Source organism: Hoplias malabaricus, chromosome 1, assembly GCF_029633855.1.
Source record: "Hoplias malabaricus isolate fHopMal1 chromosome 1, fHopMal1.hap1, whole genome shotgun sequence".
NCBI classification, from domain to species: Eukaryota; Metazoa; Chordata; class Actinopteri; order Characiformes; family Erythrinidae; genus Hoplias; species Hoplias malabaricus.
In genome coordinates, this window is record NC_089800.1 from 25,304,203 (window position 1) to 25,319,215 (window position 15,013).

Here is a 15,013-nt window from a genome sequence, read left to right on the forward strand (position 1 = left end):
AGAGTGTTCATTGTGATGCTCACTTTACCACTTAAGAATTTTCTTTGGGCAAAGATGCTTTTGAGAATCCCAGCCCAGTTCTGTAGCCTCATTCTTCATCACTCCATCAAAGTACTGTTTTTAAATATTTTTGTTGTTGTAATCTAGCGTTCACTTAAATGAAAGATAATACCATTATATATATATATATATTTAAAATGTGAATACTGAAATTTTCATTTGATACGGATGTCCAAAACCTTATACAAACTCCTCAGAGGAATCAATAATTTCAGCACAGCTGTTGTAGATGTTCAACATACATATTCACTAAGCTGCACATGGACAACAGATTAACCCTGTCTCGGGGGCTATTGGAGAGTTCTGCTCTTGAGCTGGTAATCTGAACTCAGCTGGCGGGGCTGGAATTCACTGAGAGCAGTGTATAATTTATGATCTGTATATTGCTGAAGTGAGAAAATTTGATGCTTTTAAAACCATCCTCATTAGCAATATATTCTTTGTATTGTTTTAGACGGCTTGATATAATTTATTTTTCTTTTACAAAACCATTGTCAATTCTGATTAGGTATCGACTGATATTAATTCAAACTGACATTTTCTGTAAAGACAATGTAAAAACAGTTTACAAGAATATTTTCCTGTTTAAAAAGTGAGTTATGGATTTTTGCACAGTTAACAATTATGTTTATGACCACTTTACCTTAACATTAAACCTTGATTTTTCATGTTATATTTGAGAAATGTCAGAGTAACATTTCCCAAAATATTATTAAATGTTCAAAAGAGAAACACCAAAGCAGACCAAAACAACTAGTAAGTTACTGAGAAGTCCCATAGGATTAATGATTAATTATCATGAAGTACTGTCAGTAGAACCTCATTAACTAACCTTGGGCTTGGTGCTGTTAACATCCTGTAACTTCCACACTTCTCTAACCTTTCCAATAGCTCTCATTCTACATGTAATGCCCTCAGTATGTATACAGTATTCCAATCAGAACCATGTGCCATTGTAATTTTGCATGCAGAACAATGAGATTGAAGAAAAAAAATAATCAAGGAGCTTTCACTGAAAAATAATAATTTATTCTAACACTAACAAAACAAACATGTCTATATTGGACCATAAATCATCTGGAAAATATCACTTGAAGTTACCTGATGAGGACTGATAAGTTAGACATTTCCAGATGTTGTGCCTACAGGTGTGAAGCCATTTTTGTTTAACCTGTGGTGCTTTTACTGACCAACAGATGAACACATTTTTAACTATGAGGCTGCTGAGCTGTCAGCGGTAACTGCCTTTGTCTGTTCTTCTGAAGATTGTGTTTTACTGTTGTTTTGTTGCTCAGCCAACATCTCAGCCAATTCCATGTCCAGCACAGGATTCGTCTGCTCTACCACCACCTGAGAGTCCAAAGGTAGATAGGACAGATTAGCACTCTTACAGAGGTTCCACTACTAAATAGCAAATTACTATGAACTTTCTCATCAGACAAAACACGCTCGATCTAGCTGCCCTCAGTGGCTTGACTTGGTAAGAGTTCTTAAAGTTTCTCTTTGATTTGCACTTCCCTTTATGCTACATTCCGACATATATGACTACAGCCTAAGGGTTTACTTAAACAAGAGTTTTCAGAACTGAAGCCACTCTTTCAATTCTTCGGTTACCATCTAGATCCTAGAATCAAAAATAATATGATACAGAAAAATAAAATAATATAAAGCAAACTTACAGCAGGACCACCTCTCCTCCTGAGCACAATCCCCTCGGAAAGAAGAGCCTTCCCTGTTTCTTCAAACAACTTTTCTGGTTCCACATTTCCCCTGCTCTCCAGTTCAGTGTACTTCTCTACAAACCTGAGCAACAACAAAATAGTGGCATAATTCTAAATGATAAAAGTGACGGCATGTTTAATTTCAGTCAAAATGCTTTGTGTGCATTATATTCAGTGAAAATTCCTGGAAGTAGGTTGTAAAATCTGTACTGTACACTTCAAGACAGTACACCACAAAATGGAATTCCAAGACCATTTTGATGCATTTAGATTTGCCTGAAGACACCAAAATCCATAAAAATATTATTTTGCTCTCCCACTGATGTTGAGCTTAAAATGAAAGTCAGACCCATTTCCAAATAGATGAGAAAAAAAAGCACACTGTTGGCACAAATAATTGTGTAAAATGAATAAACAAAGCTGTGGGGTGCGTATTAAACTCTTCATACCTCTGGCATGTCGACACAAAGTTGGTTTTATTGAGATCAAATGCTTTAGGTCCATTCCCGTACATCTCAAAGAACTTCCTGCAATAAAAAGCAAAGATATTTCTCTTCAAAGGCAAAAGTAAGTATAAACTGAAAAATATTTATTCATGTAATATGAGTGAACAGATATAAAGTGACTTACGCTCTTACTTCATCTTCCTTGTAAAATATTTCAGGGACAGGGTCTTGTTTCTTTTGAGGCCGGAGTTTTCTTGAAGGTTTCACATAGAGAGGGTCTCTCTTTGGAGGAAAGGCCGCATAAACATCAAACCACAGAGGTTTCTCTGATACTTTGATGACTCCAGAGCGCATCAAATCTCTAATTCTTCAGTAAGCACCAAAAAGAGGGAATGAGAGAAGAAAATATATTGAGCTGATATTTAAATATAAAAAAATAATACAACCAGGATGTGTGATAACTAAGGTGAGAGGCTGTGGACATGAAAAAAAATATATTTGACAATAACATCATTGTTTTGAAATGTCTGTCCTTCATTTTCCAATCACTTCAAAACGGCTAAATATTTATATATATTTCTTTTCCCAGTGGTCCCCAAAAATCCTCAAAAATCTGTTTTGTTTTCAGATCACTTTAACACAAGTTCCTGCTGAGAGACACTACATGTAAGTAATCAGTTATTATCTAGAAATATTTTTCTACACATTATTGAAAAGCTAGAACATCTCCAACTGTACACCACAGGTCTGAAAGAGCAAATCCGGGCAATGTCCAAGCCTGTTTCTCTGGACGTTTTCCAGATTTGACATGTCCACAAAGCCTGAAAATATCAGACCTGTGACAAATAGGGTAATAAAAAACCAAAACAAGTCATTTGAGCCTGGTAATATGAACTTAGCCCTAACAATCTGGGTGTTAAATATTCTATTCTAAACTTGAAATCTTAACCGCCCACTCTAAGGAGAATAAACTAGTTCATTCAGAGACTACAAAGCAGTTTGATTCTTCATCTCACCTGAGCTGAACTTTATAGAAAAAAGTAAAAGCACGAATCACTTTCAGAAACACTGGTTGCTATCACTTAATTTAGTAAATGACTGACAGCTGTTTTTAATCTCATATACATACTATTAACAAATCATATAAACACACAATAAACAAAAAAATATGAACCTATTAAAAATTATACCGAGTGTAAACTGTGCCGAATTTCTCCAGTCTGCTGCCCGCCATCGTCTTTGTGATCTTTCACAGAATTCACTCTCTATATATCATTTAAACCCAGGAATTAACCAGAGACAGAACGACACAGAGGAACTCAGGCAGGTCATAAACTCCCCTCTCCACGAGCTGCTTCACCGTCAACAGTGTACCATCTCAATATGACCCTCGTCCACAACCAGCACCTCAAGGACCCTTTGGGTACTCCGTCACTTTTGCCTGAACTAACATCCATAGGGAAAATCCTCCTTCGGTCATCGGTTCAATTCATTATTAATCTCAACTTTGTTCATCACATGAACTGGATAAAGCAGTTACAGACGCTTAATAAATTAAAGATTGTTCAGAAGGCTTATGTACCCCATAAAATCCCATTTGGTTTGAACATTCTTTCTTTCTTTTTTGATATTTCTGTTATGAGTTCAGAGCAAATTTATTTAATAAATAATAATTATTTAAAAAACAGGTTTGATGACTTACTGATAGCTCTGCATTTATTGACAGATTCTCACCTCGTGCACAAACACGTCTTAAACGTAAAATATAATAATAATAATAATAATAATAATAACTGCTTGTTTCAGGCACGTCAAGTCTCTGCCCTGTGTTTCTCGATTCGTCCAATCAGATGGCTCAAGGAAGCCGGTGGTGCAGGATTTGTCCGGGAATTAATTACAGCACAACACGACAGAGGTTCTTCTTCTATATGAAAACACCGGCGGTTTGGAGCCAGTAGTTGGTTACAGCGCCTTCTGCTGAGAGACAGCGCACACAACACAACGGCTCGAAATTACACAGACAGTAGCACACTCGGGCACGACACGGAAACACCAGACGACATTAGTCTTACCTTAGTCATTAATCTTAAACACCTACATTTATCTGAGAGGGAGTTTTAATGAATTATCAAGAGCCTGCACTTCTCTCTAGAAGGACAGATAGATACAAAAACATACAGATCAATATCAAACAAAACATAGTGAGCACATCCTTGTTTGTATTTTAACTACAAAGTTAATTAAAAAGGGTTTCTGTATGGCAAGTGGAGAGAATTGTGAGTTTAGCAACAAGGAGGTGGTCATAATATTATGGCTGGTCTGTGTACACCAACCAACCATTACATTATAACCCTTTCACCCTGTTCATCAATGTCAGGACCACCACAGAGCGGGTATTTGTCGGGTGGTGGATTGTTCTTGGCTTTGCAGGGACAATGACGTGGTGATGTGTGTGTTGCACTGATACAAGTGGATCAGACACAGTAGGTCTGCTCAAGTTTTTAAAGCCCACAGTGTCACTGCTAGACTGAGAATAGGTGGATCAGCGAGGTAGGTGTGTATAACAGAGTGGACAGTGAGTGGGCACAGTGTTTAATATGCTGTGTTTGATTCACTGCAACACATACCAACACACCACTACCCCATCAGTGTCAGTGCAGCACTGAGAATGATCCACCACACATCATACCTGCTCTGTGTGTCCTGAGCTTTGAATATCAGGATGAAAGGGAACAAACAAAGTTTACAGAGTAAAAGATGTATTTACAGTCTGCAATTGTAGAATTACAAAGTGCTCTTGTGGACTGTGGAGCTGAGAGAATGGACAGTGTAGAAACGAGGTGGTCATAATGATATGTTTGACCTGTGTATATAAACAGCTGGGGTTTATTCCGTTTTATTTTACTAACTTGTTTAAGAGTCAGAATTCTGGAATTAATAAGACAGTTTAGTTGAACTGAAGCAAAGATTTATCTGTCTATTTTAGAGATTCTGTAGTTTGTTACCAAAGAGAAGCGCTGTATTCAGGGCATAATGAAAGTGCAGGGTCTTAATGTTCATCATGTGTCATTCTGAAAAGTGTATGAGAGATTTTGAAGGGTGGAGAAGAGCAAGTTGCAACAAAGAGACGGGAATAGGCTACACTTATTTATTGTAGGATTACAGTGGTGTACATTAAGGCCTGGATAATCAGACAAATACAAAACTATGATCATGTTCCTTTACAAACATGAGACTTACAAAAGAACAGGAAAGGGTATTTTGCGCAAAATTATATCATAGTCATTTTATTAAAGAGAAAGACAGAAACTAAGAGATGTAAAACTTAAGTTAAAGAAAGATTTTCAAGTTAAATTAGTACAGAATCATAGATATACATCATACTCAGTAATAACATATTAACATAAGAAGTACAGGTTTACGTTGCTGGAGACATAATCAAGTGTTATCAGTTGTAGGAGTCCAAAGTGGTGTATTTACAAACACATAAGAGGCTTTGGTTCAGAGCTGCGGCGCCGTCTGGTGTAGAACAAGACGCACTGCAGCTGCAGGAAGAAACGCTGCTTTGAAGGTGCAGGTATATATAAATAAATATATACATTTCAGATTTTAATAAAGATCTTTCTTGATTTCTGTGTGACTGACAGCAGAAAGACTATGCGCCAAAGATGTCCTCATGGTACCTCTTCTCAGCCTGTTGGGGGGAAACAAATGATCAATAAAAGTACTCATCTGTAACAAGTTCCCAGACATCTGTACGTTTACTCATAATATAGTTCAGTATCAGCAAGAACAATAACCACGAGTGGTCACCTTTAGCCTTTCCAGATATTCTCCAGCCTCGGTGAGGGATACGCTCGTCTGACTGACTAAGATCTCTTGTATGGACAGAGCTACCTCCCTGGCCATGTTCATGCTTCCACACACGTATACATGGCCACCCCTCTGCAGGGCCTGCAAAACCTCCTCACCCAGCTGCTTCTTCAGGACGTCTTGGACATAGACCTACAAAGGAAAAAACAACAACAAACTTTGATTCTAAGCACGGGAACGGAGTTCTTAGATCAGAATCAAAATGTGGACTGAGCTACAACTCAGGCTACTTCTCACAAATTAACATCTCAAATGTTTATTATACAGGAGGTCCTCGGGTTACGTCAGTCCCGAGTTACGATGTTTCGTGGTTACGACACATCTCCCATTTACTGTATAATGCCTTGTGTTTTGCGTCATAAACATCGTAACGCGAACTTCGTGTGTGGTGTGCGCGGCGGAAGAATACACGGTTAAGCGGCTCGGGACCGAAGAAAGATAGGTGTTAGGATAGGATAAGTGCTTACAGTATGTTATTTACATACAGTATGTACGCATGTTCCTACGCACGTAGGAACAGATCAATGTCGTAAGTCGAGGACCCCTGTATTTCTCCGTAGCAAGTTCGTTTTGTTCTATTTAAGGAGGGGATGCAAATATTGATATTTCTTAATCAACTAATGCAATGTAAGAAAGGTGTAAAATGAGAGGATTACCTTGGGGCAACCAGCCTGGCGAGAGTAAGCTGGAGTGATGCTTTTAAGAGTGCCATTTTCTTTCATGACCATAGTCTCCTCTTTATACAAGTGGTCTGTATCTGCATCACGGCAACCAAACACTAGCATCATCAGACTCTGTTTCAGACCTGCAAGATAAATAAGCAATTTACAGTTTCTAACATCTCACTTGTTGCTTTCTGAATCCCAAAGACTGGGTTTACAGCATTTCAAATATTTTTCTCTGTGTACCTGTCATTTTCATGTCGTGAAAGCGCTGCTGCCAGAAGCTGCGGAAAGGGGCAATGCCACTGCCAGCTCCGATTAGGACAGCAGGTGTGGTGGGGTCGGGAGGAAGGTGGAAACTACTGGATCTGGAATCATAATCAATGGAGGAATATTTAAACATATGTATGTGGACTTATATTCTAAATATATTATAAATAATACTCAAGTACTTACCCATGAATAAAGCAGGGAACAGACTGTCCTTCTTTGAGGGCGTTGAGCCATGTGCTGCAGACCCCATGATGCAGAGGGCCCTTTCCATCTGTTGTGAAAAAAATGAAACATCACAGCAGGGTAAATATCATAGTTTTCCAGTGTTGAACACAACCTTCTCATGAGGCGTGCTGTGGGAAAGTAGTCAAAGAACCAGATCGTAACTCGTGTTGATTTACCCTGAGTGCGGTACTCGACCACAGACACAGTGAGGTGGACTTCATGAGGGTGGAGGTCAAGGGAGGAGCTGACGGAGTAGAGGCGAGGTTTTAGCAGAGGGAGCTGACTGAGGAGGAAAGCTGGAGAGATCTCCACAGATGGGAACTCCTCCAGAACCTCCAAGAAGTTGGGCCTACGGAACACTTTCCATTCTGAGTAAACCTTGAAGTCCTGCAGAAAAAAAAGCCAAATATTAGTTTTATTTTTGTTGTGGTAGGAATTACTGGGATTTCATTGGGATTCTTTCAGTTACTGAAAAAAAACAGGCACATCTCACCGAAGCTAGAGCCAGCAGATGCTGACGATCAGCTTCCTTATTGGTCATTTGTGAAAGTTTGCGCAGGAAGCCCTGGGAAGGTGGAGTGGTGATGTCCAGGAGATATGTAAGAGCCTGGGTCAGGGAGCATGCTGGAATACGTTCAACCATCTGCCAACCCATACCCCCTTGGAGGAACACAAAAAGAGAAGACATCCCTGGTTATACCGGAATTTTCCCAATTATAATTAATTCAATACGCAAGAAAAATAATGTAGAACTGCAGAATGTAAAAACTGACATATCCATGCTCTGGCCAAAAATGCACCATTTTATACAAGCTTTAATTGTTGGGCCACATTCATTTTACTTTTAGTCTTAATGTGAATTATTTCTTGGTTTTGTAATTCCAATATTTAGAAATAAACATTCATTCATTCAATCATTCATTGTCTGTAACCCTTATCCAGTTCAGGGTCGCGGTGGGTCCAGAGCCTACCTGTAATCATTGGGCGCAAGGCGGGAATACATACTGGAGGGGGCGCCAGTCCTTCACAGGGCAACACACACACACACACATTCACACCTGCTGACACTTTTGAGACGCCAATCCACCCACCAACGTGTGTTTTTGGATCGTGGGAGGAAACCAGAGCACCTGGAGGAAACCCACGCGGACACAGGGAGGACACACCACACTCCTCACAGACAGTCACCTGGAGCGGGACTTGAACCCATAACCTCCAGGTAGCTGGAGCTGTGTGACAGTGACACCTACCTGCTATTTATGTATTTATGCTAATACATAAATAAACGTACATATAGTATTTTCATAGATGTTAGATAATTACCAGCAGGGTCAGCGAGGTGCTCAAGGCGGAGGCTCTGATTGCTGGGAGGAGCATTGGGGAGGTGATTCAAAATGCCAGTCACCAACCTCTGTGAGTTTCCTGGGAAAACACCCACATGGTCTCCTGCGGCATAGTTCAAAACATCCTTTTCTCCAGCCACCTCTAGCTCCACCAGGATAGTGGAGCGTCTGAAACAAGCGCAAGAACAAATAGCAGCCCGTGAAAATTGGTACACCAAAATCAACATAAGTTTATCTACCCGCAGGTACAATAACAAACCTTGACTGTGAGCTCTGGAGGTTCTTCCTCTTCTTCATCTTCATAGGGAACACAGTCTTAGAGTGGAGTGCTGAGAGAGCTATGAGAAAAGAAAAATATATCTTGAGGTTTTAAGAGGTAGCAGAGGCCTCAGTTGCTCCTGTATTCACTCTTATGAAGATCAAGTACAGTATTACATAGGTATATAGCTGTGAAAGACTGAAGGAATGTAAATGCTTTGCTGGACCCAGGTGGCATGTGAATGTTTGTAAGACCACAGGGAATACTGATGACAGTGTTGTCCCGGTTACCTGAGATGTGGTTAAATTTTGAGCTGTCAGTCTGAACTCTGTACTTCTTAGGGTCCCAGCTGTCTGTTAGATGCTCAGTCCCTGACAGCTGACCTTCAATCCCAAACTCCTTACACACAGCCTAGAGACAAATATATTTACTGTTGAATGTGTGGAAATTATATTGTTATTAGAGATGTCAGTGATGAATATTGTATCGCTCAGTTATTAGCAGCAAATGCTAGATTGGAGATCAAAGGTATAAAAAACATTTGACCTAAATCCTGTAACAAATCTAACCTGAAATAGCACACTCACATGTGATGTAATGTTTGTTAGCTTCACATTACTTTCTGTAGACTTGCAGATCTTTGAGCAAGACACTTAACTATATTTAAAAATATATGATTTTAGTTTTTTAAGAACTATAATCAGTATCAGCCAATAAGCTTTCAGTATTGATACAGCAGGCCAACTGTAGGGTCTTGTTAGTCTTGACATTTTTTCAAAAATATAATTAGTGCTTCACCAACCTTGAATGCAGTGCAAGCCCAGGCAGAGAAAGCCTCCTCCTGTCCATTCAGCTCATCTCCTTCTCCTATCGATGCCACGCGCTTGGCTCCCAGCTCTTCCAACTTGTCATCAATGGAGTGGGCAAATGCACAGAAATGTGGGTACATTCGAGAGCCCAGACCAAATACACAGTACCTGTGTGATGCAACATGATTAGCTAGAGCAGCTTTTCCACAGTGGTTGCTTCTAAAGTAGACCATTTGTTTGAGATGTTCTCGGTACTAACCTGAAGGTGTTTTTGAGGATTTTCATACTCATAAGCTCCTTAGAGAATGTCTGGAGATGGAAGGGAATGTTATGATGATCAGTATCTGTTGGTGACCTTCCTTTTTTTTCTTAATTAATGTATTCATCATAATTTATTTTTTAAATCTCATTCAATTTTTGAGTTGTTGTTGTTGTCTAAATAATATGATGTTGTTTACGGGCTCCAAATGTTTAGAAATGGCCCTGAATCTTAGGAGTTACACTAAAGTGTGAGTCACTTTATATATTTAAAGTGTACTTTGTATTTTATAGTTCTTATAATAAAGTGATTAGTGCAAAGAAAATTGCTTCATACCTCTCCATTGCCTGGGGATTCTCCATTGCCAAAGGTGCTGGTCACCACCATCAAGAGCTGTTCTTTCTCAAGGTCTCCAATGTTGTAGTCCTCCATGCAGATGAGCTGTATCATCAAATATATATTTAACATTAAAGTTCTATCAAGTTCTTAAAATGTTTACCTTAGAGTGGGTTTGCTTGCTTAAAAAACTAGAAAGGACAGATCTAATCAAATGTTTCTCTTACCCTGGGGCTAAAGGCACTGCTCAGTATTGATTTCAGCTTCTTGGCGAAGGTCTGTGATTTTCCTGTTTCAGTAGCATAAAGGATGGTGCAGGGTACTCTCTTCTTCAAGGTTTTACACATGAGTATCTGAGAGAAGACCACAGCCCTGTGGAATTCAAAAAATCAGCCACAAGCAGAAATAAAATAACATGCTGACACTCATTCCACATGCTTTTTTTCATAATTAATTTAAAATACAAAATGCTCAAGAAGCAAGCATTCAAAGAGCATTTTGGAATGTAAAGCACCGTGATGTCTTACTTCGTCAGTGCCTTGAAGCTGATTCTTTTTCGCTTCTTCAGTCCTTTTGCCTCATCTTTCCATACATGCGTTAACCAAGGATCAGTCTTCAAACCACAACAAAATAAAAGTTAACACAAAGAAAACACACATTTCGACTGTACATAGATTCAGGACTATATGACCATAAATGTATGTCTATGTATGTATGTATATGTTTATTTTGAACTTAAAATATAAGTTAAAAGAGTAGTACCTGGTAGTAGAAGAATGGAGAGAGGATGTAGCTGATCATTTCCTGGTGGAAAACTGGGGTCAGGGAACCAGACATGGGCGGAACCAGCCAAACCCAGTCAGCAGGACAGCCTCCCCGCAGCCGCAATTCATTCTCCATGTGCTTCATGAAAGATTCAGCTGCTGTGTGGTGATCAGTGATGGTCACCTTATTTTTCTGCGCCACACACAGAAATATTTTTTACAAACAATGTCAAAAATATCTACTTCTATGGGTCACTGGGCCCATTATAATGAGTTTTGATCTTTATTTTAAAAATATGTATAAGATCTGATGTGTGACCATCTTGCCCTCCTCTTGGAATGCTAATGCTAATCTAATTGTATTTCACAAATTGTTTATATTGTAATTAGCAGATCTGCTTATTAAAAGGTTCAGCCTACATCTGCCCACAATTCCAAGTAAATGAATCTCAATAGATTAATCTTTTTATATATTATTTTTACATATAATATATGCATATAACACACAATCAAATATAAAAAATACATTCAGCCATGTAACTTAAATGTGAGCTTTGCATTAATGTTGCTCTCAGACATATCAGGATATGGACATCATACTTGGAAACTATGAATCACAGCAACATTGATGGCCACCAGAGCCTCATCCTTCCACAGTGAGGACAGCTTGTTTGTCTCCAGACCCATATAACGACCAACTTTCTGTAGAACAGAGGCAGAATCAGGGAATAAGGGAACCAGGCTTATTCAATCCTTTTGCCTCTTCCATCATAGAGAGAGAGATAAGGGATCTGTACCTCCAGAATGTTGTAACGCTGTTGATCACAGAAGTTCCTCACTCCAATCTCAGTGCCCATGTACCAGCCATTGAAGGGGCATGCGGTAAACTCAAGACCACCGATCTCTAGCAGCATGTTGGCCACAGCAGGCAGAGCATACCATCTGAGGTTCAGATCTTTAAACCAATCATAACTGAACAAACAGAGAAAATAGCCTTAATTGAGCAGGGATATTAACAGATTATTAATGATTAAACAGTATACGTATTTCTCAATTTAACTTATTCATACGGCATATTACTCAGTAAATCTCTTCAGTATCAGTAATATGTCAACATAAACAAATGAGTTACAGGTTACAGGTAATATTATTTATGATCATTTCAAACAATTAGAAAACGTGTTCTTACTGAGGGTGCTCCATCTGGACCTCTAGTACCAGCTCTGGGGGAATCTCAAAGAGCTCAGGATCCTCTCCATTAGCCTGCAGCACCAGTGGCAGCACATCAAAGGGACCATATTTTGGTGTCCACCCAAGCTGGACGCAGAGCTGTAGGAATGCAGAAATTTGATATTTCAATAAAAACAATGCTCCAATCTACAGAACAAAAAAGAACTGCCCTTATGTGCCATAAGACACCAACGATGTTAACTCTGATCTTATATAATCACCTCAGTGAATTCCACATTAGCAGGATCTCCTATCACACTGCCGTCCTCCATCTGATATCCAGCATATCTTACCAGCTGACTGTTCCAGACACGGAAATCATGCGTTCCATCAGTTCTTTGAGGAAAAACGGTGATGGCTGATCTGTAAGGTAAGCAATATCAATATAATATTGAGGTGAATGTTACTCCTGGGCACAGGGCAAAATTGTGTCAGGGTCATAATATGCAAAAAAATGTTTTGTGGACTCTTCTGTTTTTGTGGTTGTTGCTGAAAACAAATACACACCCCTCACAGAGAAAAGACTTCTGTTTAAATGCACAGCGCATTTACACAATAAATAAAGTCTGCTTTTAATAATGAACATAAAAATCTCATAAGACTTTTGACAAATACATTTGATGAAACACTTTTACACATCACTTAAATGCCTGTTTTTTTCCTGTACCTTAAATTGCCTCCATTTGAGGCAAACTTGATATGAGAACACAGGAACTGGAACATTTCCTTGGCAGTCTTACATTTGCGAGCATCAAACAACTGTAAAATATTGGGAAAATATTGATTATAGAAATATGTTTTATGGTATGATATTTATATGTAATGATGCAAATCTTGTTAGAAAGTATGAAATAAACAACACAAGTGTTTGGTACCTGTAAGTTGGCCCACTGAATCCTGCCAATGCACCTGGGAGCATTCCTCCATGCCTGTTTGGCCCCAAATGCTAGCTCCTCTGTGGTCAGCTGATAAGTTCCTGTGGTGTCAATCTCTCTGGCCACTTCATCAACACGAGCCAAATGCTCCTCGATTTTAGACCTGTGATACATTATCACACTTGACATATACATACACTACGCTATTCAACCTCTACCTCAGATTCATGTAGTGCATAAAAATTACAAAGGATTACAGGTAAATCAATTATTGTTAAACAAAAAATGGCCAAGTCCATCCATCCATCCATTATCTGTAACCGCTTATCCAATTTAGGGTCGCGGGGGGTCCAGAGCCTACCTGGAATCATTGGGCGCAAGGCGGGAATACACCCTGGAGGGGACGCCTGTCCTTCACAGGGCAACAGACACACACACATTCATGGCCAAGTCTAATAATTAAATTTATAATACAATATTCAGTTGAATTAAATAAATGACTGAAAGAATTAATGAATGAATGCAGGATTACGTTTTGAAGGATTTGTAGTATTGGTTGATGAAATCAATGGCCTGAGCGAGAAGCTCGTTGGGGGCTTGTGGGGCAGAAGGTGGGCTACGGATTAATGTCTTGGGATTCATAATTGAGCCTTCGCATACTTTCGGTTTGCAGAGCTGATTCTGGAAGAAAAAAGACACATTTAAGCACTGATATTTTGAGCAAATTTTCAGAGAAGTTACAAAATAGTATAGCCATTTTACATCAAATCTAATAATGTCACAGTTGAAATAAATGTCAGAATGAATTTCACAAATATCTGAGATGGCTACTGGGCTTTCATATTCATGTTCTGTCCAATTTTTGTTTCTTTACACCACCACATTTAGTTCAGGACTCTATAGTGTATACACATATATAACTTACTTTGACAGCTCTGTGATAAAGTGTGTCCTGATGGCTGGAACCATTCTCAAAGTTCTTCATGTGAATTGACATTGGGCATCGGCTGATTTTGTTCACTTTGACCTTAAGAGGAATATGAACATGCTCTTATACTCCTTTTTAAAACACCACAATTTTCTCAATAAATGTCCATCATTCTGATTGACCCTAAATGAGTCTAACACAGACTGAATGATTGGAAAAAAAACAAACAAACAAAAAACATCACTTTATAAATTTCTACACTGACCTTGATGGTCTGAGTTTGAGGGAGCTCATCTTTGGTGTCTTCAACCATCTTCTTGCCCATTTTTGATTCTAGTATCAGGTACCGGCACTGGCACTGAGATGATGAAATCGGTTGATGGGCTAATAGGGAAAAGAAAGAGACTGATACATATATTTAATTATATTAGCAAAATTCAGTTTTAGCTTGTACTAAGAAAAAATATTTACCTTTCCACCTTTCACGTAGCAGGCTCTCTTCACTGTCAAATAGCAATAGTGACAGTAGCCTATAGCAACACAAGGGAACCTTTTATAGGCTGCACCTACTTCAGATTTGGGGCAGGTCTCTGTCTCATAACACTGGGCATCATTCCAAGCAGGATGAAAAAACTCTCAACATAAGATTCTCAGTTCCTGATTCGTGAGATGGAGTTCAGGAATCTCTTTTATTTTCCACTTTTTTTCACCACTGGGGAAACACGTCAGTGAATACTTTTATTATATGAGCTGTTTTTCCACAATTATTTTCTCATTATTCTTTAGGTCCATTTATATCATGGTACACTTCATAGAGTAAAACATCCTCAGACATTTTTTCTGGAATTTTTTTACACTGCCGTTTGATGTCTCACATTCCATAACATCAAAAAACAGCATGATAATTATGTAACATCTGAAAACATGACATCAGTGCATACTCGAGTTGT

General features: G+C 38.9%; 2 protein-coding genes across 2 annotated transcripts; both read right to left on the reverse strand.

The window, feature by feature from the left end:
• Positions 1 to 796: 796 nt before the first annotated feature.
• Positions 797 to 3,621, reverse strand: mrps23 (mitochondrial ribosomal protein S23). Its single transcript, XM_066686657.1, has 5 exons — positions 3,418 to 3,621; positions 2,412 to 2,594; positions 2,231 to 2,308; positions 1,740 to 1,863; positions 797 to 1,410 (listed from the first exon to the last, which is right to left on the reverse strand). Exons 1-5 carry the CDS (start codon positions 3,459 to 3,461, stop codon positions 1,273 to 1,275), a joined length of 567 nt encoding a protein of 188 aa, XP_066542754.1. The 5' UTR covers positions 3,462 to 3,621; the 3' UTR covers positions 797 to 1,272.
• Positions 3,622 to 5,754: 2,133 nt separating this feature from the next.
• Positions 5,755 to 14,658, reverse strand: LOC136702291 (nitric oxide synthase, inducible-like). Its single transcript, XM_066677291.1, has 26 exons — positions 14,535 to 14,658; positions 14,329 to 14,447; positions 14,061 to 14,162; positions 13,668 to 13,816; positions 13,136 to 13,298; positions 12,928 to 13,019; positions 12,482 to 12,623; positions 12,220 to 12,359; positions 11,828 to 12,002; positions 11,631 to 11,732; positions 11,029 to 11,223; positions 10,794 to 10,879; positions 10,494 to 10,638; positions 10,267 to 10,371; positions 9,931 to 9,980; positions 9,665 to 9,839; positions 9,153 to 9,273; positions 8,863 to 8,941; positions 8,584 to 8,771; positions 7,754 to 7,920; positions 7,437 to 7,647; positions 7,219 to 7,306; positions 7,009 to 7,130; positions 6,757 to 6,905; positions 6,041 to 6,232; positions 5,755 to 5,921 (listed from the first exon to the last, which is right to left on the reverse strand). The coding sequence occupies exons 2-26, from the start codon at positions 14,386 to 14,388 to the stop codon at positions 5,883 to 5,885; spliced, it is 3,237 nt and encodes a 1,078-aa protein (XP_066533388.1). The 5' UTR covers positions 14,389 to 14,447; positions 14,535 to 14,658; the 3' UTR covers positions 5,755 to 5,882.
• Between the last annotated feature and the right edge of the window lie 355 nt (positions 14,659 to 15,013).

Coding starts and splice junctions, on each gene's coding strand:
- mrps23 (XM_066686657.1), bottom strand. CDS start 3,461: ATGGCGGGCAGCAGACTGGAGAAATTCGGCACAGTTTACACTCG. Junction 2,595..3,417: donor TTCGGCACAGTTTACACTCG/GTATAATTTTTA, acceptor TGCTTACTGAAG/AATTAGAGATTTGATGCGCT. Junction 2,309..2,411: donor AAGGAAGATGAAGTAAGAGC/GTAAGTCACTTT, acceptor TTTTTATTGCAG/GAAGTTCTTTGAGATGTACG.
- LOC136702291 (XM_066677291.1), bottom strand. CDS start 14,388: ATGGGCAAGAAGATGGTTGAAGACACCAAAGATGAGCTCCCTCAAACT. Junction 10,372..10,493: donor GCAGTGCCTTTAGCCCCAGG/GTAAGAGAAACA, acceptor TTGATGATACAG/CTCATCTGCATGGAGGACTA. Junction 9,274..9,664: donor GGGCTTGCACTGCATTCAAG/GTTGGTGAAGCA, acceptor ATTTGTCTCTAG/GCTGTGTGTAAGGAGTTTGG.